The sequence below is a fragment of the Diabrotica undecimpunctata genome, chromosome 3, assembly GCF_040954645.1.
Source record: "Diabrotica undecimpunctata isolate CICGRU chromosome 3, icDiaUnde3, whole genome shotgun sequence".
Classification (NCBI taxonomy): domain Eukaryota; kingdom Metazoa; phylum Arthropoda; class Insecta; order Coleoptera; family Chrysomelidae; genus Diabrotica; species Diabrotica undecimpunctata.
The window spans coordinates 170095624-170119719 of NC_092805.1; the positions used below are offsets into that span (position 1 = coordinate 170095624).

General features: G+C 33.5%; 1 protein-coding gene across 1 annotated transcript in view; it reads right to left on the reverse strand.

The window, feature by feature from the left end:
• Positions 1 to 890: 890 nt before the first annotated feature.
• Positions 891 to 24096, reverse strand: part of LOC140437799 (uncharacterized) — a 94587-nt gene continuing 71381 nt past the window's right edge. Inside the window, exons 8-9 of the mRNA XM_072527544.1 lie at positions 7052 to 7214; positions 891 to 1137 (exon numbers count right to left, since the gene is read on the reverse strand). Of these exons, the coding sequence (XP_072383645.1) occupies positions 1071 to 1137; positions 7052 to 7214 (230 nt within the window). The 3' untranslated portion in view covers positions 891 to 1070. The remainder of the gene's footprint in view (positions 1138 to 7051; positions 7215 to 24096) is intronic.

Genomic DNA, 24096 nt, shown 5'->3' on the forward strand with positions numbered 1-24096 from the left:
AATTTTTCATTAGATGCATTTTTTTTAGCGCCTACAGCACCCCAACCGCTGTACACGCTTAGCGAGATACTCTCGAAAGGCATATTCGAAATATTTGGGTCCACGTTTTTAGCGAGATAGAAACCATTTATCCTTGTCAAAATATTCTAACTTGTACACGACGGTTTAAAGATTATAAAGCTATTTGTAAAATTGCAATTCATTTAGTAGTTTTTTAGAAAAAAAATCTCAAAAATCACTAATTACGGCATTTTTTCAACAACAAAATGCAAATAACTCGAAAAGGAAGCATTTTTCGAAAAATTATCAAGAGAGAAAAACTGTTTATTTTGATGAGATACACCTAAAAAAATTGATTCCGAAACAATTCGGTGAAATTGCTTTTTTGTATGTTATTTGTTAATAACAATTGCCGGCCCACTTGTAAAAATTAAAAAAAAATACATTTCATCTTGGAAAAATATATAGAATCGAATAAAAAAGGTTTGGTGCATTAGAAATGCAAAAAGAATTTTAGTCGGTTGATGCTCTGCTTATAGGGGTAAACCGCTCGCCTACATCTTTCTTTCGCTTTTAGCTATGATATCAACATCATCTTCAAATGCCAATATTTCTACACTTTTTGTTATTATGGTTCCTCTTCCTCTGGTGTTGACTTTTGGATCTCTAATTATTTTCCCTAACGTGATGTTGAATAGAATACAGGATAGGACATCTCTCTGTCGTAGGCCCGTTCTCACATGGATTGTATTCCTTTTTAATTTTTATAATAAAAAGTTTTTAATTTGTCAAGAAATTGGACAGTTCTTGTTGTAAAGCAGAAAAATTATTAGTTTAAGAATAGGTAATTATAATAAATATGCAAACTCACTACATTTAAACGAGGTCAATAAAACAACAATTTTTTTATTAAGAATGTTGTAATTCTTATACAATATATTCAAAACTCGATACTTCGAAATAACGGTACATATTTCGACATAAATATAAATTTATTTATAGGAAAAAATATTAAATGTATATAATTTTTATTTTATATATTACAAATTACAAATAAATTAAGGCAACATTCATTCAACGGGTGAGGAGAGAGTAAATGAACCTAATTCTTCGTCATTTATGTTTGTCAAATCTTGCCTGAAAACAAAAATAACAAATATTAATAATAGTCATTTATCAGTAACATAAAAATGTTCAGCTGAGTCAATATGTCAAACAAATAATAACAGTCTAATAACAAATAATAACCAAACTACTCATTAGCATATACATACTCAAAAAATAAAAAAATATAATCCGATACAAAATTAATCCCATATATGAAGTAGAAAGAAAAATTCTTTTATATCCTATTACAATTAATAGCCTAGAATATGAAAAATATGAAATTGAATCTAATGAAATGTTTTTAACAAAATATGGTGGAATATATAGTAATCATACCTATGTATATACAGATGGATCTATCGAACCACAAACAAACCAATCTGGATTTGGAATTTATATACCACAGATTAATTACAAATTTTCATCAAGGCTCCATAATTACACACAAATCTGTACAACTGAAATGATAGCTATATATAAAGCTATCTCTGTGTGCATTGAGAAGGGGATCATGAAAGTAGTTATCTTTGCGGATTCAAAAAGTGCTTTATCCAAAATTTCCAGTCTCAAATGGGATCTAATCGATTACGTAACCATAATGACTAAAAAACTATTGGTAGAAGCTAATAATATGGGATTCTCGATAGGAATAGAATGGGTACCTGGACATCAGGGGATTAAAGGTAATGAGGTAGCTGATAGGCTGGCGAATATTGGGAGAGAATTAAGAGTACCATATGATATAAAAAATGTTAGTACAGATATCTTTTGCGTTACAACATTTTAACACAATTCTACAATGAATGGCATTCCCAAATTAAAGATAAAGATCCAAACTATTGCGGATTGCAGTGTGATTTCCCCATAAAACCACGGTATGTCAAATGTAGGGATATGGGCAGAAATACCATAACAAATATTAATCGTTTACGTAGTGAACATTGCAAAACTCCTTGCTATCTCTACAAAATAGATAAAACAGAAACACCGATATGTGAATGAGGAAACCATTGGAACAGTGATCCATATCTTCTTTGAATGTCCCATAAACAAACACAAAAATATGGATCTGTATTTAGAACTAATAAAAGCAGGAATAGAGAGTCCAATAATTTTACATAGTATTCTATATAAACCCTCTGACAAAGTTATAAAAATAATTATTAAATTCATCAAATTTTTTCAAATCGATCTATAAAAAAATTTTTTTTTTATACTTGTCGAAATAACAAAATAAATCTAGAAAATACTGGAAATATCCTAAAATACAAAAATGTACGTCCTTAAAATCCTTAATCCTAACCGAAGGTAGCATTACCCATAAACCTAATGTGGCAATATTTGGAAGCTAGCCCCAAACGAGAAAAGTCTAATCTAACCTTAAATGAAGAAGATAAACAAATGGAAAAGCTGATCTTTCAGTATCACCCATTTGTCAATTAGCAGTAAACAGTAACCTTAAATGAAGAAGATAAACAAATGGAACAGCTGATCTTTCAGTATAACCCAGTTGTCAATTAGCAGTAAACAGTAACCATGAAAAAAATAAACAGATGAAACAGAATTAGAAATTTATCCCTGGTTGTGCATTGCCTAGAGCAAGACGAGCATAACCTTACATGTACTGGGTAAATGATTATATAATCGAAACCCAAAAACAAACGAAGAAGAATAATAACAGTTTGGATGAAAGGACTTTAAATACAGTGCTTAAAAATTTATAATAACATTAATCACCATTTGTATTTCTATAGGCCACCTAGCGTTCTTTTCCATTAATATCGTAAAAATTAGTCAAGATAAAGATTTTTAGGACTGGCTTTGCAAAACTCTAGCTCATTAGGATTACCCAGGGTGTACATATAGTATTCTACAACGTATGCGAGCTGGTTAGCAGCTGTAATAACTAGCTAGGAGTAATAATAACCAGGAGTTACACAGGATCATACTCCCTCCTCTAACAATTCTCGAAAAAGTCTTTGTCAAATTGAGAACGGGCAAAATTATTACTCAAAAGCTATGCGATCTGTATTCGGTAGTGGAAAATTGTGCTTTCAGACATGTCCGACAATTTTTGGGGGATATTCCAACATGCCAGGTCACCTTGGGCTCAATAACAAGAAAAGAGTCCCACATAGTTTAATCCGTTTGATAACCAAGTTTCTAGCCCGACTGAATTTTTCTTTTAGGAGAAAATATTTGTTATGCAGAAACAAAATTGCTTTAGCAATGTTCTTGTTCGGTTCGAGCCGTTACTCCAGCATATTAGGTCACCTTCTTCTTCTTCTTCTTCAGACTTCATTTATCCATTGTTGGACATAGGCCTCCTCCAATTGCTTCCACGCTTTTCTATCTTTTGCAATTCTCATCCACTGCTTTCCAGCTACAGCTATTATATTGTCTATCCATCTCTTTTTGGGTCTTCCCACGCTTCTTTTTGTTTCTCGAGGTCTCCAGAATGTCACTTTATGAGACCATCTGTCGGTGTCTTGTCTTGCTACATGTGCTACCCATTGCCATCTCAATATCGCTATTTTTTCTCCAGGAGAAACTACTAAGAGGCACACTAAAATTGTGTTTTTTAAACTCTCGATGACATTTTAAAAGGTAAATTTATTATCAGTTCCCTTACTCTTTATGGCAATGTCTGAAAAAAGTATCTACAGGTGTTTCTCAGAAACTGTGATTGAAACTCAGAGATTGAAGTTCTCAGAAACTCAGAACATTGACAAGTGATCAGAATATCAGACAGAAGAATATTAAGTTAACATAAAACACGTTATACTACATCATACTATAAGCAATATCAAAATTATTTAAAACTTATTTTCACCAAAAAGAAAATAAATATTAAATATCAAACACTTCTTTGTTATTCATTTTACCGTTTCGTCAGTTCAAAATTCGTCATAGCATCTTACACCTGCGTTTAAGATATTTATCACGGTATAGTGTCGTATTTAGAGGACCAGGTGCAATTTACAAACACATTCACCAAGTTATACACGAAAATATTATAAAAGGTTGTAATCCATCGTATTGTGACCTGAAAAATAGAGAAAAGGTGCTTAACAAATAGAAGTGACGATAAATTGAGGATTTTAAAAAGAAATATTCGAAAGATTCTAAGACCAAAAAAATACAAGAAGGAAAATTTACAACTATTGGAAGTCTGTCGTCGTTATATACAGTGCCGGCAAAAAATCTTTACATTGCCAAAAAAATCACTAAATTCGAAAAAAAAAAATTACATGCGTTCTGTCTGCGCTTGTTTGGCATTTGAGGGGAGAGAAGATAACGTACTTGCGTTGCGACGGCGACTGTCTGTAGTTTACTGACCGCTTAGTTTATTTAGTATTCTGAGTGTTGGCTGTGTTGTACAGTTAACTTTGTGCGAGTAGTGGATCGTTCAATTCTATATTGAAGCGAAACATATGGGTCGAAAGAACCTCACACAACAGGAGAAAGTTCGTACTTTAACGTTACTTGAGAAAGGGAAATCTGTAATTACCGTAGCACGTTCCGGAAAGAAAACTTGGCTCTGGAGCTCCTAAAAAAACATCATCTAGGACTGACACCATCATCAGGAGTGAAGTAAGGTTGAAGTCTTCCATAACTGCCACAGAACACAAAAATAAACATCTTGATCTCCTTCAGAAAGTTTCAACAAGAACGATTCGTCACTGACTTCAGAAAGATCTAACATTACCAAGGAATAGTTCTACCGAAAAACCAGCCTTGGGAAGGAAATCGTACTGTTCAGCAGAATAATAAGCTATGTTAGCTGATCACATTAAATAACTATCAAACCAGTTTTATGGCATTACTTTGACAGACTTACGTAGACTTGCCGTATGATCTTGCTGAAAAGTTATACATAAAACATAAATTTAATAAAGGTACCAAAATGGCTGAAAAGGACTGGGTTTTCGGATTTCGCAAGAGGAATGCTACCTTAAGTCTAAGACAACCCTCAGCAACAACAGTCTGAACCGATTTATTGCCTTTAACAAATCTGAAGTGGATTTATTTTTTTACAATTTGTATATATCTACGGTATATCTACGGTCCAAAAACCTAGAAAGGTTTTAGCTACTAAGGGCCAACATCAGGTGGGCTCTGTCACAAGTTGGAAAAGAGACAGAAATATTATGATTGTCTGCACTTTGAGTGCTTCAGGTGCATACATACCGCAGAGGATGTCACCGCAGTTAGAGAAAGGTTGAAGCCATTTACAAATGCTGGTTCAATGATCAAATTCAATGGTCAAATGAAGACTTCTTCATGGAGTGGCTAACACATTTCAAAGACAACGTAAAATCAACAGAGGAAGATCCCGTCTTATTGATCATGGACAATCACGGGAGTGACATGTCTCTTGATAGTTATGATTATTGTAGATCTAATCATGTACATGTTGTCTGAATACCACCTCACACATCACATAAACTACAGCCTTGGATTTGTCGTTTTATGGCCCCCTGAAGAAAGCGTTCCACATACAGTACGACAGGTTCTTGAGGGAAAACCAATTTCAAAAGATTTATATGTATGACATAGCATCTATATTGAATGAAGCTTACTTGAAAGTTGCAAACATGGATAAAGGAGTTGCAGAATTTAGTGCTTCAGGGATCTTACCGTACAGCACTGAAAAATTTACTGATATAGACTTTGTCACTGAGCTAGACACTCAAACTCCAGTCCTCGTTGACTGTAAAAATGTTTATGAACCAGCACTTAGTGCAACTTTTCATGAACACAATCATAATGGCACTGAGAAGCTTGCAAGCGCTAACGAGGCTTGCGTCAAAACTTGTCAGATTTTAAAACATAATCCAAAAGATAGAAATTTGTAGCCGAAACAACAAAGAGCTTACATTTAAGTGGGATTTATGAAAATCTATTACTTGGTAGTTCGAAAACGAATGTTGTACCAAATTCTTGTCCAAAATCCTCTGAAACTACGTCTCAGACATTTTGGAATTTGTATCACCTCTTCCAAAATCATTTAATGATGCTAAACCAAATCCAAAAAATTCCAGAACACAACACTCCGTAATTATGACTGGTACCCCTATGAAAACGGTGAAAGAAAAAAGAAATTCGGAACTTAAAAGCCAAGCGTAGAGTAGAAAAAGTTATACAGGATCCAAAGGTCGACCCGAATCTGAAGCTAAAAATGTTGAAGAGTGAAAGAAGTAATCCCAAATAAAATTAATTTTGAAGAATAGCCTTCCGAAGAAGATATAGATGAATCAAAAGTATGTGATGACAACGGATTTGATGACAGTTTTGAATTATTTTCCGAAAACACTTAAATGTGTTTGGTTTGTGGTGAGATAATGGGCTCACGATGAGTGCAGTGGGTATGATTGCCCTGAAAAGTATCAGTGTGATTTTTGTTCTATGAACTAAGTTCTTTGTTGTAGAAACAGTAAAAAGTTTTTATTTTTAATGTACCTATCTGGTTATCTTGTTTTCGTTCAAGTATTTAATGTTTTCTTATATAGCGATACCATCAGTTGTCTCATTAATTTCTTATTATTACTACTGTCAGAATTACCCCGGTGCTCGGGGAAATACTGACACCTTGCTAAAGTTAGGGAAATTGACATTGTTTTACCAATATTACATATCCAATGGATGCGGAAAATTCCAATCATACTATGGTATTTTCATAAAAAACCCAACTAATATAGAATATATCTGAAAATTCAAATTGTTTTAAGATGCCGGGATTTCCCCGGTCTATCCTATCGCATAAAACAAATATTTCATTGTTTTTATTGAATTAAGAAGAGTAGTTGGTTTGTATCTAGAGCTATCTTCAATTATTTTTCAACACATTTAACAATTATTGTAGTTTTAATTACACAACTAATTTTATAAAACTGCAGCTTTAACTAAAAGACATACCACAACAGTAAAATAATATTATTACCTTTTTCTTGCCCTCCGGATGAGGAAGAGAACTGCGGCATTTATAACAAATAGGCCTACAACGACAACAGCTGGTGCTATCAAATCTGAAGCCATTTCTTCTATTTTGACTGGGTTAACTCGTATTAGATCTTTGGTTTGGTTCCAATATGGCGTTGTAGATTCTGAAACAAACAGAAAAGAATCGGTATTGTCTTATACAAAATATATTACTGTTATTGTGTATTATTATGATAAATATGGCAAATATATAAACATTTGTGTTCAAAATTATCTCAGCTACATTCCTTACATACCCATCAAAATTCAGCTTGTTCGTGTAATTTTTAAAGGTTCAGTGGCATTTTCGTCTCCGACGACTGGACGAATAAGCACACACAAATAAATTAATAAATCCAAATATACCTACAAATACAAATAATAGAATAGTGTATTCTTATATTTCCCTATATAAATTTGAAGCTTTATTCCCATTTTGTTTAATAGATAACAAAATATTTAGTTTGTTCGCTGACAGAAAGTTTAATCGGTATCGAAACTTTCTATACTACTCGTACCTTTCGCGTAGAACTAACGTCTCGTTAAGTTACTCATAATATCCGGTCAAAGATAATCGCGATAAGGAATACAATTGAAACAATTGCAGCAAAGAACTTTGTCAAACAAGCGCGGTTTATCTACTGGTCAATAAATTTTGTTTACGTTTTTGTTATCAGTGTCTTTATTAGTCTTATCTATTTGGAAAGTTTATATATTTTGGCAAAAACTTTACATACAGGGAGTGATTGGTACATTTAACGAGGATATCTTTGTAATGATTTGCTTTAATAAACATGAATTTTACATAACTTGTAATTTTCCTAAGACAAGCGGCGCGGATGAGCGCTACACGAGAAAGAAGTCATTCTTAGACCTTGATAGTATATTTCACAAGACCTTTATCAGGCCTACAAGCACTAATGACGAAAAAGCTAATGACACCTCAATCGAGTGTATTATTAGAATGCTACAATATATAATAATGAGAGTTATAGTGGATGGTGAGCCGTGGGGGGCTATATAAGGGATGTCCTCAAGGAAGAGTTATATAAAAGAGAACATAGAAGAAAAAACTTCGTATGAAAAGTACTTCGTATAAAAGACTAAGAATATTATGCTACAGATTTTGGGGAAAGTATAATTTATACTCGAAAATGCATGATAGCAGAGTTCTTTAACAGTGCAACTTGATACCAGGCAAGGTGAAACAAATACAAGGTGTTGGTGTCTGATAACTCCTCTAGACACTCCTACTCCATTCCTATCCTCACCTCCAAGAAGTATGGCTTAATCACACGGGTAAACCCTGTCAAACCTGAGCAAACCGGAGATTGGGTAACCAACGCTCAGTGGAAGGTAGGGAGGGTGTCGACGACGAATGAAGAAATGGTGCTCCGAAAAGGGATTGGGCGATGGGCCACCTACTCATTCCTGGGAAAAAGTTTTTTTTCTACTTTTACTTTTAGTGTGCTGTTTTTGTAGATATTTTCAATTGTTTTGATTATTCCTAGAGGTATCTCTCTTGAGTAAAATAACTGGATAACGTCCGTTAATTTGACCCGATCAAATGCCTTCTTAAGGTCCACGAAACATATGGAAACATTTAAAAAAAAAACAGCTTTTAAATTGTGTTTCCAATATTTCGACAAACAGAAATGGTAATTTTATAAAACCCTGAAGTACCTGACAATGAGAATGCATGAAAAAAGTATAAATACTCAAATTTAAGTATGCATTATCTATTTGATCTGTACATATAAAGTGTATTTGGGCAAATATTCCACATATTTGTAGTGAACATCGAATGATCGAATAATAAAAAAGCATCATTGGTGTTATACCTTTAAATTTACATCTGCCACAACCGCTATCGATTGAAAAAACCACACATTTTACTGTAGTATTAACATTTTCGAGCCCAATCATTTATTGATTAATTTGTTTAAGCAAACAAATGATTCTGATGTTTAATCCGTTCGTTAGGCAGTTAAAAATATATTCATTGTGCAAACAACACTTTAAAAATGCTTGAATATTGTAAATATTGGTCTGAAGGTTAATAGACATTGTTGAACATATACTCAGTGGTATGAAATTATCAAAACTGTTAACATGCAATTGAAAGATAAATATTTTATACTTAATCTACGAGGATACATTCAAACATTATTATTCTACTATAAAAGCAAAATAAAAGTATTTTATTATTGAACATACTCTCCAGCAAGCCTTTGACTAAATAGACACCGACTCTTATTCACAATGCATAACATCAATATACCAGCAAAATTGATACTTCTTCTTCTTCTACAGCACTACAGCCCAAATTGAGCCTTGGCCTCCTTTATTTTTTGCCTCCACCCTTGCTTGTCTGTGGCTGATTTTCTCCATACACGGACTCCTAAAAGGGCTTGTGCGTCGCTGTTTACTGTGTCTTCCCAGCGCTTTATTGGCTTTCCAACCGGTCTCTTTGCCTACATTCTAGCATTCAGTGTTCTTTTTGGTAGCCTAACGTTTCCCATTCTTATGCCCATTGCAAAAATCTGACAGTGGTGCTTCCTTATAAAGTTGATATGTGTTGTATCTACTTCTGAAGATTCCGTTTTCCCTCACAGGTCCTAGTATTCTCCTCAGTACTTTCCTTTCGAATGTGTCACGTTTGCTTTTGGATGTTTCTTTCAGGACCCATGCTTCACTTCCATGGTTTATAATATACGTGAGGACTTTATATGCTCGACATAGTAGAGAAATTCCACGGTAGTTTTTGCACTGGGGTTTGTCTCCTTTTTTATAGATCGGGCATACTATACTTTTTTCCAGTCATCGGGTATTTTCTCTTCTTGCCGTATGTCTTTGATACTTCCAGGTTTCTGTGACTTTCTGTTGGTCACTGATTATTTGCCCACTTTCATCTTTACATAGACTTGTTTGAGGTTTATACCCACTTTTTATCTTTTTTAGGTATTCGTAAGCTCATCTAATTTCGTTATTTTTGAAATTTTCTTCCATTTTTTCTATTTGTCCATTTTCATAGGCTGTTTTTTTATTTCTACATATCTTGTCTGCTTTCCGTCTTGCGACTTCAAATGATGTTCGTCTTTCCCGTGTTCTTCTTGTTTTATACATTGTGTGTGCTTCCTTTATTGCTTGTCTGCATTCGTCATAGAACCATGCTCCTCTTCTCGCCTTTTTCTTATTTCCCAGGCTGGAAATTGCCGCTATCATTACTGATGCTTTGATATTATTCCATTTGCCCTCTATGGAGTGCAGTTCTAGCGCCCTTAATTCATTTTCGACTTCTTTTTCGAACTTCTCTTTACATTCCTTAATCTTCAGTTTTCCTAGGACCAGTTTCTTTGTTCTTTGTTGTCCTTCGTTTCTTTCTTTGCAAGCAAAATTGATTAGATTAGCGAAAATAACAACAATGGACAACTCTGTAGCAGAAGCTATAACAGACAAAGGAAATACAGAAATTATTAATATAGACGTAGGAGTTCAAGAACGTAAATGCCTGTCTACTACACTTTTTAATATAACACTAGACGGAGCGATTAAAAAATTGGATTCAACAAGATAATCAACATCATACAAATATCTACACAAATTATACGATACGCTGACGATATGGTAATAGCCTTAAGAAGCAAAAAAGTTTAGAATACGCACTGGTGACTCTAATAGAAGAAGCGAAAAGTAGAGGACTAAAAATAAATGAAGAACAGACGAAGTATATGTTAATCTCAAAAAAAAATTGTGACATAAATGATATAAAGATTGAAAAAAGTATATTAAAAAAAGTAGATATAAGTATCTCGGTGTAACAATAGACAGCTCAAACAACAGGAACGCAGAGAAAATTAAAAGAGTAAAAGCGGGCAATAGAGCAATTAAAAATACCAAAAACTATTAAGACAAACATAAAAACAAAAACACCAAAATTAGAATATATAAAACAGCATTCGGACCTGTCATAACCTACACAACAGAGACAATGTGCCTAGAGAGACGAAGAGAAACTAAGAATAATAGAAATGAAGATTATTAGAAGAATTCTTGGGCCAAAAAAATACAAGATGGAGAGTTTAGATGATTATTTCACAACGAGAAAAATAATCAGATAAATTTAGAAGGTATATTCAGAGAATATTAAAGAGGAAACCTACAAATACAAGACCTAGAGAGAGACCAAGTTCAGGTCAGAGAAGATATCAACAGAATGAAGATACCTAAACTGGGTTTATAAGGATTTGCCATCAACTATTCCTCATAAATCTTTTAGAATCTTCAAATATCTGTATAAGATTTTTACGTGAAATCGATGACTTTTTTTCACTGATTGACTAGACTAGGGTATTTATTATTATTATTATTATTATTTTAAAACGATGAGTGAGCTGCTATTATGCCCAAAGGCAAAGAAAAATATCATAAAACTAATAACTATTAAAAAATTACAATTAAGTACATCATACAAAATTGTAAATAAATAAATAAATAAATAATGCGGTCCTGAAATAACGCAGTCCTATAAATGAAATAAAGAACTATCAAGCCTATTTTTAAACATGTTAACACTTAGTCTCTTGATCCAAATTGTTCCTGATATTAAATATTTTGTTTAGCAAAAAGTTAACCCTGGACCTTGCAGTAGTCTGTTCCCTCTTTAATTTTTAACGATGACCTCTTAATATTTCGTCTTAATTTAAAGTAAATATAGTGTTTAGGTTTCCAAAATTATATTTTAATATACGAAAGGACATAATTAGGTCACCTCGAAGACGTCTCTGCTCGAATGTCGGAAGATGAGCCATCGACAGTCTATCTTCATAATTAAGTCTTACACGGCCGAATACCGGTCTTGTGGCTTTACGCTGAACATTTTCAATTAAGATTTTATCGCAACTGAGATTTGGAATGAGATCGCGACTGTCCCGGCAAACTCAAGAATGGGTCTGAAGTATATTGAATAAAGTTTACTAATAGAAATATTTATAGATAAAGATAGAGGTTAATAGTTAGAGGTTAGGTTAGAGATCAACAGAAAACAGTTTCAAGCTTGCACGTTTACACACCGACGCTATGTGATCAGGTCAATTTAAGTCACTATTAATTATTACTCCGAGATTGTTATGGGAGGTTACCGAGTTTAAAGGATGTCCATTAATAAAGGAGGGGAATGATGGGTTATATATATATATATATATATATATATATATATATATATATATATATATATATATATATATATATATATATATATAAAATGTTCGGAAAGATTTCCGCGGTTAGTACAATTAAACTTAGAGCTAAGATTAATATTATTATAAAAATTAATATGCAATATATAAGTATAAGTAGTGAACTAGTGAGTGAACTAGAAGTGACTAGTGAGTGTAGTAGTGTCTGGGGGCTCGGGAGACTGAGACCTCGGAAGCCCTGAAGAAGACATCAGAGAGGATGTCGAAAGCTCGGCAAAATGGATATCGACGCGGTTCAACCCGAAAGACTGGTGAGTTTAATATTAATTTTTATAATAATATTAATCTTAGCTCTAAGTTTAATATATATATGTAGAACAACGCATTTTTCAATGTTAAGCGGAAGTTACCATTCTGAGGACCATTTAAATATTGGGTCAAGATCGTAATGAAGAACATGTTGGTTAATAATTGGATTCATATATAATTTGGTATTATCAGCGTAAATGGACACCTTACTGGATATAATGAGCGGAAGATCACTAATGTCGATACAAAAAATTAACGGTCCAAGTACGGATCTTTGTGGGACTTCGCTCTTGACTGGCTTATCTAGTGAGTAGTCTTCCCCAACACGAACCGTAAAGTACCTGTCGGATAGCTAATTTTGAATCCAAATATTTAACTTTTCGCGGATACCATAGTGATCTAATTTAGCTTGTAATCGAGGTTTGGGAACACGGTCGAAACCTGTGGAGTCTAAGTGGACTACATCAACAGGATGCCCGTTATTTAAAGATAATGACCAATCGTTTACGTAATGAAGTAAGTTTGTGATCGTTGAAACACCTTTAATAAAGCCATGCTGTTGGTGAAGGATGACATTTTCTTGAAGAAGAAAGTCAGACATAGCTTCCAAAATAATTGATTCCATGAAGTTGCCGACAATATTAACCAGGCCGATTGGACGATAATTATTGCAATCAAGGTTATTTCCTTTCTTGAATATAGGAGTAACCAAAGCCAATTTCCAGAAGGAGCCGAGAGAACTCTGATTAAAAGAAGTAGTCATTATGAGGGATATAGGAATGGCAACAGATTCTGCACTTTTTTTTTAAGAAAAAACAGGTTAGTCCATCTAATCTAGGTGGAGAATTATTGCATGGTTTCCATAAATGATATTAATTGTATCCGGTGTCAAAGAAATATTGTCAAGAGTTTTAGGGAAACGCGGACACATTATTTGAGGAATGGTATCGTTAGGTTCATGTGTAAAAAGCTCAGAAAAAAATAACGATAAACATTCCGAAGATTCGTTATTCGAAGAACATAAAGACCTGTCAGCTTTTTGAAGTAATAAAGAAGATAAAGATTTAGGAATATACCGATAAACTTTTTTACTATTACCACTTGCAATGATAGATTCTTCAAATCTTAGAAAAAAAAACGGTGAGCGAGAAAATCATCAAGGGAACCAGTTAGTTTATATGTTCGTCAAAGATTTTGCTATGTTAAATTAAGTGGGTAGCCGAGGTGTTAATACAATGTTTTAGTTCATTTCTGTATAGTTGGCGGGGTTGTATGATTAGAAATTGTTGTAATAGCAGTATGAAGAAAACAGTCCCACATTGACGATGGATCAGAGTGAATAGGAAAAATTGATTGCCAGTCTATCTGGGATAAAACTGTATTACCATTAAAGAAATCAGTGGTGGCACACGTTTTTTCTATTCTATTTTATTTTCTACATAGTTTTCTGAATCGAATGGTATATTACACTTGATAAACAGAAAAGTCTTTATTAGCAAAAAAAAAAAATAAAAGGGCCGAACAAACTAAATATTCGCTCTTCACCTAATACTCTGAATGGACTAAATGTTATTGATATCATGAGAATAAATGACTGAAAAAAGCAACAACTACCAGAAAAATGTGTTGCTTAAACAAAATGTACGAAAAAACTTATGTTTCCAAAAAAAACATAGGAAAGAATACGAGACTGAAGAGTTCCAAATCAGACTGTTTTAGTCTGTGAGCGTCTCTGAAAAGTTGCATTTTTTAAACTTAAGTAACATGTAAATAAAAAGCTGTTAAAGATTACGACTTTATTTTTTTACAACATCCTGCATTATATAAACAACATTCTGAACCAGAATAAGACTTAAAAAAATGTTGATTATAAATAACAAATAAAAATGTTAAAATGTAAAAACGTAAAAATTAATTTTTTTTAAATAAATAACGTAAAAAATTAATTATTTAATGAGGGCCTGCGTAGCGCAAGCGGTAGGATGCTTGCCTCGCATGCCGGTGGTCCGGAGTTCAAATCCTACCGCCGGCAAGAACAACTAGACATTTTTAAAAATGTCTATAGGCCCCAGGTCGACTCAGCCTGAATAAAATGAGTACCTTGGGTAAAACCAGGGGTAATAATAGGCGGTTGAAGCGTAGCACTGGCCATGTTACCTTCCTTGTATACCGTAGGCCCAGGGAGTGCTATACTCCCAAAGCAGCGAAGCGGTATAATAACGGGAGACTATTATAATTATTTAATGAAGTTGTTCGGTTCGTGGTGGTTCAGATTGTGTATTATATCATTCAAGAAAAAACTGCAACGTTTGGTGGCCCCAGAGAAAGCGGTTTATAAAATATGTGTTCGTAAGTTAAGGACAAAATAACATGTAGTCTTATGGGAGCAGGTCAGGGGAACCTGGTCCCCTTAATATCAAAGTCTTCAATTTTCTTACAGCCATCACACTGGAGAATTTTAATAATTGGATTAATTATTTGAGGTAGAAGCTTTCTAGTAGGGACTGGTTACATGGGGTTTTCTACGAAATGTGAATGTACACTTTCACATGTCTAAAATGTTGGCAAAAGGGAAATGCTCAGTGAAACGTGATAAACAGTGAGGCAACTAGACACGAATGAGACACTAATATAAGCAAATGTATTATAGTGTATTTTTATGTATGAGAGAGTAATAAAACAATAAATTATGTATGCAAATCCCTAAACTGTTGATACGGGTGACTCAATGAAAAACAGATATTTGTCAACAAGTTTACAGAAGTATATAGGAAAACAATTTTAAATTGAGTATGACCACCAGGTATAAAGGTTGGAGCAGAATAGAATACAATAGTTGTGAGGGTTACTAATCCCTAAATAAGGTTGCCAGTGTCGGAGTGATATAGGTTAACAGGTACTAATGAATTTGCAAGAAATGTAAGATGTTTATTTTATTGGTTATATATAACCAATAAAAGTTTAATAAGTACCTACCTATTTGCAAAATAAAGTTTAATTCTTTAGATAAAATAAAATGTTTTATTTTATCTGAAATGAGTGCATTCCACGAAGTAAGGGTTTCAGCAATCAAACATTTAATTCTTTAATTCCAGGAATCTACGACAGTAATTGACTAGATAATTACCTTCTAAACTTATTCCACAGAAAATGTGATAGTGGGTTTTTCCATTTTGTAGGAAGGTCCAAGTGGCGTATTCAAAATTCTTAACAGTTCACTAAAAGTAGGTACTTCAGTTGCAAGGTGCAGTTTATTGTGTATACTAGTGTTATGGAAAATTTGGAAGTGCCGTGTAAACGCCGAAAAATTGGTCCTCTAACAGTTAATGGAAAAAACATTAATATTTAATTGTTTTAAATCATTTACAGACAAACGTTTATGTGAAAGTGTTGATGAGACCGTTGAGTTAGTTACCAGTACACTTGGTGTTGGGAAATCTACGATTTACAGAGTTATTAAAGAAGAGAAATGTGGTAGTTTTCAAATGCCACGTAATGCTCCAGGGAAACCAAAATTTCAAATAGAATATCATTTTAAAGAAGGACTTCGACGTAAAGTGCATGAATTCTTCTTTAGACAAGAATTTCCAACATTGGATAAAGTTCTTGTCTCAGTTCGAGATGATAAGGATTACCCAGAAATGAGTCGAAGTACGTTATGGAAACTTTTAAAAGAAATAGGCTTCCGCTGGAAAAAGAATCCCAGAAAGTCTATTTTATTAGAAAGAAGCGATATTGTCATATGGAGAAGACATTTTCTAAGAACCATAAAGGAAATGAGAAACCAAAAAAGAAAAATATTTTATCTTGATGAAACATGGATCAACGAGGGTCATACACCAAATAAATTTTGGCAGGATGAAACTGTTACAAGTCAAAGGCACGCTTTTGTAAATAACTTATCTACTGGTTTAAACCCACCATCAGGAAAGGGACGCAGGCTGATAATAGTACACATTGGCAGTTCAGACGGTTTTGATGAAGGTGGTTTATTAACTTTTGAATCAACTCGTACCGGTGACTACCATGAAGACATGAACGCTGATGTCTTTCAAGAATGGTTCGAACAAATGATAGATCTTCTTCCTAAGAACTGTGTAATAGTAATGGATAATGCAAGTTATCACTCCAGACTTATAGAAGGACTGCCCACAACCAAGTGGTTAAAAAAAGACTTGCAGAATTGGCTGAGATCAAAAAATATTACGTACCATCCCGGAAATATAAGAAAGGAACTTTATTCGTTGTGTGCCCTTCATAAAGAAAAATTTAAAAAATACGAAATTGATGAAATTGCCAAAAATCGTGGAATGACAGTACTTAGATCCCCACCATATCATTGTGAATTAAACCCGATTGAACTGGTATGGGCACAGATAAAGAGTGAAGTTTCAAGAAAAAATACCACTTTTAAAATTCATGATGTTAAACAGTTGTTTTTGGAGGCCGTAAATAATGTAAAACCTGAAAACTGGGAAAAGGCAGTAAATCACACTATTAAAGAAGAGGAAAAAATGTGGAAGCTGGACAATATTACTGATAAAATGATCGAGCCAGTTATTATAAATCTTGGTTCTGAAAGTTCATCTTCTGAATCTGATTTGGATTTGTAACAAGTAGCTGTAAGTTTTATATTGATATTTTTATTCATCTATTTAACATACCTTAGACGGTTTTAAAAACTCTTTTTCTCTTTTGTAATTTTTAAAAATTAAAAAAAATGTGAATTTTTTAAAACCCTTTTTAATGTAGGCCAGTCAGTTCTAATATAGTGTGTGATAAAAGAGGTCACTTTTGTTTACATACACATAACACTTTATAACACTGAAATAATTCATTTATTTTTTACAATTATTCAAAGTAATTTTTCAATTAATCTTGAGCACGCCCATGGAGTGGTCGGAGCTACCAGTTAAAATTATGCTAATTACTCTCTCGTTCATAAAAATAAACTATAATAAGGTACAAGATGCAAATGACACAAATTTATTGGTAGATAACAAAGACTGATGAACAGAAATAATTTGCGAGTTTTGTAAATCAACTAACTACAAAGAAAAAGGAAATAAAGACCATAGTCATTAGTATTTTATCATCTTGGAGTGTATTAGCCAAATTGAAAATCATTTACATGGAAGACAAATTTTTTCCTACAAAATGATAAAACAAATGAATAGAACAGAACTCTAACTCTAGACTTGCATAGAAGAGCACTAATAAGAACAAACTCCACATGGATCTGACCATAAAACAACGCGAGACCTTAGATGTTGAAGTGATACAAAGAATATTGAAGATTTCAAAAAATGGGTAAAAGGAAAAACTAATTTCTTAAAAAAAAGTTAAAGATACATTGAATTAGGTATTTAGCTTAATATAGATTAATGTAGTTATTAACGTCCAAATGTTTACGAAACCTTAAAATGATTTAAAAAGCAAACAACTGAATTACTATGGTTGTGTAAAAAAGAGCGATTGTCTAAAACGGCTCTAAAAAATTCCAGTCAAAAGTTGATAGTAATAGTTGGTAATAGTAGACAATTAATTATCGAACGCACCCTGTAGACGTACCGAGACGCGCCATTTATCGCATTTGACGTCGGTTGTTATTACAACCCACGTGGTCGTCGATTTTCTAACCAAAATTCGTGAAATTATAGTTAAAACTATAAAAAGGCTAAATCGATTCAAGCGTAACCTCAGAGGCCTCCAGTTACCACCCAGAAGGTCACTTTAATCTATTTTTATTAACGCACAGCGCTAACAAACTGTTGAAACTTATTCAAACATCAAACAAAGCAACAACAAACAGCAGAAAAGAGTGATAGAAAAACTCAAAACTCACCTAGCTTATTTTATTTTCTCATTTGTTTTTCTGAAAAACCACCAAGCACTTTAGACGAGAAAAACAGATGAGAGTCTAACGAAAACCGTTGTTTCGCGGCCTACGGTTCGTAGGCTTTTGTAACAATTTTCGTTTGTTTGCCGATGTCGAATGAAGTCTGGAGTTCGTTTTATCTCTACCGGTGGCGGGTAACTGCACGGGTGATCAGAATTATAATCAGCTCGGAAAAAAAATTCATTCATAAATACTAATATTCTTTTTAGATATCAATCTAGTAGATATCTTATCTAAATATTAATTTATGTATTAAGAGATAAACAAGTATATAAGAATGAACAAATAAAGCGATACGAATTGGCTCTACAAAAAAGTTTGTGATAGGAAAAAGATACAAAGTTTTCGCCTTTAAAATGTAAGAAATTGGGTCAAATTTTAAACTATAAAGGAGACTGTAATAATGAGAATTAATACCATGATCGATAATATCAGAAATTGATGTATAGGTACGACAAGAAAAATATGTATAGCGTTAAAAATTACAAATATGTAGAAACTGAAATATAATTTGTATTCTGAAACGATTTTCTCGTGGCATTTTTATATTAACTACCTACTGTATTTATGAACTCTGCCTATGGTGGTTGTTTGGTGAATTTAATAGTTTTACAATCGACATAGGCCGACAAGAATAAAAAAAAGAGAAGATATAGAGAAGTTACATCTCTATAAAAAACCTGGGTTCAGCTGACCTGGCTGATAGTACCATTAAACGCCTCAGTCTAGGGTGCAAGCGAAGCAAAAGAGCACATTTACAGAGCGAAATCCCAATGATCTGAACAGGAAGTGAGCAGATTATAAATTTGGAGGTAGACTGAACTTCTTAGTCTCGGAAGACAGGCAGTCTAGGGGAAGAAAACCTAGACCAAAAATCCGTCGGTTCTTCTGGAAGGGTGTTGAGGCAAAAAACAAAGACAAATATGTGGCGAAATAAGAATATGACTTTTGTAACATAGAATGTCCATAATGAGATAAAGGTAAATATAGGGGTGCTCATAGAAACGAAGAAAACACGCAAAGGAATTGAAGATCTTGGGGATTATGTACATATTTGTAGTAATCAATTCATAAATAGCAATTATGAGACTATCCATATTTGTACATAAAATATATTAAAAATTACCCAATACTTGTAATCAAAGAGAGACTTATAATCGTCAACCTTACTATCAATGAGCACATAATATCTCTAATATGAGTATACTGTACCAATGATGATGCTATATAGACTAAAAGAGTTTTTCAAACACCTCAATGAAACTCACATAAAAATAGAAAATCAACGTGGAAATTTACTGTTGGACAACTTCAATGCAAGAATAGTATAAAAATCGTTTAAACCAAAAACTTCGTGACAATTTATGCACTGTTCTATACCAATAGCCTTTACAAAGTCATAATATAGTGCCTTCACTCCGCAGAAGTTCTTAGTAAATCGCCTCATAACAGAAGTAATAGCATGGGAATCAGAACTCGAACGCTACATAAAACAAGAAACATAAGTGGTATCCGCTCAAATTTGTGATAAATCAAAGGGATCGACTGCTATATTGTATGATCAAGAAGAGAAGTAGAGTTTAAAGCAGATGCTATGCAACAGATAACTTGTGAGAAAATTAAAATTAAACATGTCAAATATTACATGAATCATGTCATTTTTGGACAAACCATGTATGGGTCCAAGCTAGCTACATCAGGAGCAGTGGAAGGCTGTTGTTCACAATAATTTGAGTATCTAGATGCGAAAACCAAAGCAAGGGAGGGAATCACCTACAATAATACAACTTGTCCCTACTTGCTTGTAGAATAGTATCACCTGTGTATCGTATATTGTTAATAGGAACAATGTTCATTTTTATTTCAACTAGGTTGTTTAACTAACTTATTAACGCTTTGTGACTTCAGTATAAGTTAGCAGTAATTAGTATATATTTTTGGTCAATATTTGCAGCTTTCACTATCAATATCCATTCTGCGTTTATACCTCAGTCAACCTCCTTTTCGAAGTCTAGAAACATAAAAAATATCTTCATTAGTGTCTCAGTTTCGTTGAATTAGAAAATAAAGACTAAATAATTCCTCACCCAACCCCAATCCATTTCTAAATCCAAACTGGCTACTACTAATACATCTTTCCAATTTGTTATTATGTCTGCCTTGAGTTATCCTCAGAAATACTCAAGTATAAGACTCATTTGGATGGTAGCTTGACGATCTCGAAATTTTTACCATTTAATTTTTATGATAGAGAAATAAAGTCCAGTAATTCGTCGGAATAATATTCAGTATTAGTCAAGGCTTTTATTCCACTAGTATAAAGAAATCTTATAACTTCTGCCAGTATTTAGTCATGACCATTGGTATTTTGTGTTTGTGTTAGTTTTATGGTCCTTCTGTTAGGACACCACGCCATGGTATATAGGTAGTTTGCCATGCTATATAGGTAGTTTATCATGAAATAGTTCTTGTAATTTATATTTTTATACAAACAACAATAACGTTTTATACAAACTCCTTACAAGAATAGTAACGAATCGTCTTGAGAAAAAACTTGATTTCTACACCAGCCAATAGTCTAAGCGAGATTTCGTACCCAATTTGGAACAAACGATCACCTACAGAGCATTAAAACGGTAATAGAAAAGACTATCGAATACAATCGACCACTCGTTCTGGCTTTTGTAGATTTCCATAAAGCCTTTTACACGGTAGAATTTGACAAAATCCTGGAAGCACTACAAGCATGCCGCATTGAATACCGATATACAGGGTTAATTTACAATAAATATAAGAACGCAACTATGTCGGTGAAAATACATAAAAACACGGATCATATCCCAATCGGCAGAGAGTCCGGTAGGGTGATATCTTATCGCCTAAACTGTATACTGCAGTACTAGAACATGCCTGTAAAAAACTTAACTGAGAAGAGAAAGGCCTTAACATCGACGGAATACATTTGAAATTCGTAGACGAAATATTTTTGTTCTCGGACAACCTCAAGGAGATATGTACAATGCTACATAAACTTCAGTTAGTGTGTGCCAGTGTGGGTCTTAAAATAAACATCTCCAAAACAAAATTCATGACAAACCTAGTACCTAACGAAAATATTAATATTGTGTGTTGCCTGTGATGACCTATCGTGCCGAAACTTAGACATTGACGGCTATCACTTCTAAAACGCTGCAAATAGCTCAGAGGAAAATGGAACGGTCAATGCTGAGTACATCTCTGACCGAGTTAGAAATAAAGACTTAAGGCGAAGAACGGGAGTTACCGACGTAATTTCCCGAATTGCCACACTGAAATGGAACTGGGCCGAATACGTAGCCCGAATCAGTGATGAAAGGTGGACGAAGAGATTGCTTGAGTGAAGCCCGAGGTTAGACAAAAGAAGTAGAGGAAGTACTCGTTGGACTGACGATCTCAAGAAAATGTCAAGAAATTTTATGAAAAGTGCTCAAGATAGAGCGCACTGCACAAAATGAAGAAGGCCTATCTCCAGCAGTGGACGCAAAGTGCTGGATGATGATGATTTTTATAGTAATTAATGATTTATTAAAAAAATATATTTCTTATATTAAAATTTATGTCTTTGGTGCAATTGTCGGTTCCCGAATTGGAATACCATAGGGTTTTTCAGGCGGATGACTCAGAATGGTCATTCATATTTAAATATCTGCTCAGCATGGTTCAGCCGATGAACTGATGAACAGGCAGGGGTTTGATGTTACGGGAGAAGGAGAATAGGGGGTAGAAAACAAGTAGGGGAAACCCATTACACACGTCAAAAGCGTGACAAGGGATAGAGGAGCAGGGACAATTTATAAACATTTACGGGTTAAATCTAGTAATTTCTTAGTTTAAGATTGTGTTTATACGGGATTAAGCCGCAATTGATTGTAATGATAATTACATTTTAAACTACAAAAAAATATTTAAAATTATTTAAGAATTTTGTTAAAAACAAATGTATAGCCGCCAAAGTAGTTGACAAGGTTACGTCATTATGAGGAGGGTTATGACATAACCTCGTCAACAACATTGGCGGTTATACATTCTTTTTAACAATAATTATTAATAAAGATTATCTTAAATAATCTTGTTTGAAAACGATTTCCGGAGTTGAAATCGAAACGTCAAAGTTTTTGTATTTGAAAATGTAATTATCATTAAGTACAATCAATTGCAGCATATAAACACAATATTTAACTTAGATACTTAAGAATTTCTTATTAAAAAATTTTTGTAAACGATATAATACCTTCTTCTTCCTCTTTATAAGAAATTCTGCTTGTTCATTGGCGGAATATTACCTCTATGGAAGGTTGTCACTCCATTTTCGTCGTCGTCCGATATTTCTTCTGCCGATTGGTAACATATCTCTTGCTTTTTGACGACACGAGTCTCCTTCATTCTGCTTATGGGTTTATGCCATTCTTTTTTTTTCTATTTTGGGTCCATTTATTTATACACTGCACGTTACATTTCCATTGTTCCACTCCATTTTCAGTCCAGATCCTTTCTGGCTGCATCTTTTCACCTTTTACTAGGCAGTCCTAGAGGTCTTCTCATTGTACAAATACATTGTACTCGCGTGAGAGAAGTTTTGACTTCATTATATGTTGTACTGCAAAGAAGATATATTTCCCGTCAGTATTCGCTTTTTAAAATTTTTTAGCCACCTCGAACTTGTGATCATTTATAGTGATATTTTACCTTTTTTGCCATTGTTCTTGTTTTGAAACGACCGTGTATTTTGTTTTGTCTTCATTTACTTTCAGATCAATATTTAATGTTCTTCTTTTTCTTCTATTTCTTCTGAATAAGCAATTACATTCTTTTTTTATTGGTTCTATTATGGGTTCATTCATTTATACACTGTATGTTACATTTTCTTCTAATCTTCACTTCTCTTTCGATCTCTCAGCGTATTTCCTGTAATTCTTCTCAGTACTCTCATCTCTGCCGTTTCCAGTAGCCTTTGCGTTGTGGCTGTGTCGTGTCGAGTTTCTGAGCCATAGGTCATTATTGGTCTTAAACTGGCTTTATAAATTCTTGACTTCATTTCAGTGTTAATGTAATCAGCTTTTTCTATTTGATCTTCGACTTCTTTGTCTAGTTCTTCATAGCTAGACAGTGTAATTCCCAAGTATTTTATTTCCATTACTTGTTCAATACTGATGCCATCAATTTCTATTTTACATCTGGTTGGTTATTTGCTGACTCATACTGTTTTAGTTTTCTGAGATGAGATTGTCATATTAAATTCTTTTGCTCTTATGTTAAATCTGTGGACCAGTCTTTGCAGATTATCTTCATCTTGGGCTATCATTATTGCGTCGTCTGAGTAACAGAGTATTTTTATTTCTTTGTTTTCCATTCCGTACCCTCTTCCTTTGTTAACGCTTTTGATGATTTTATCCATGATCAAATTAAAGATAATGGGGCTCAATCTCCTTATCTTATTCCGCTGCCTATTTCTATAGGTTCTGTAATTTGTCCATCTATTTTGACTTCCATTTTGTTGTTTTGGTAGATGTTTCCGATAGTACTTGAAATCAGGTACACCAAAATTTGCAAAATACATTGTAA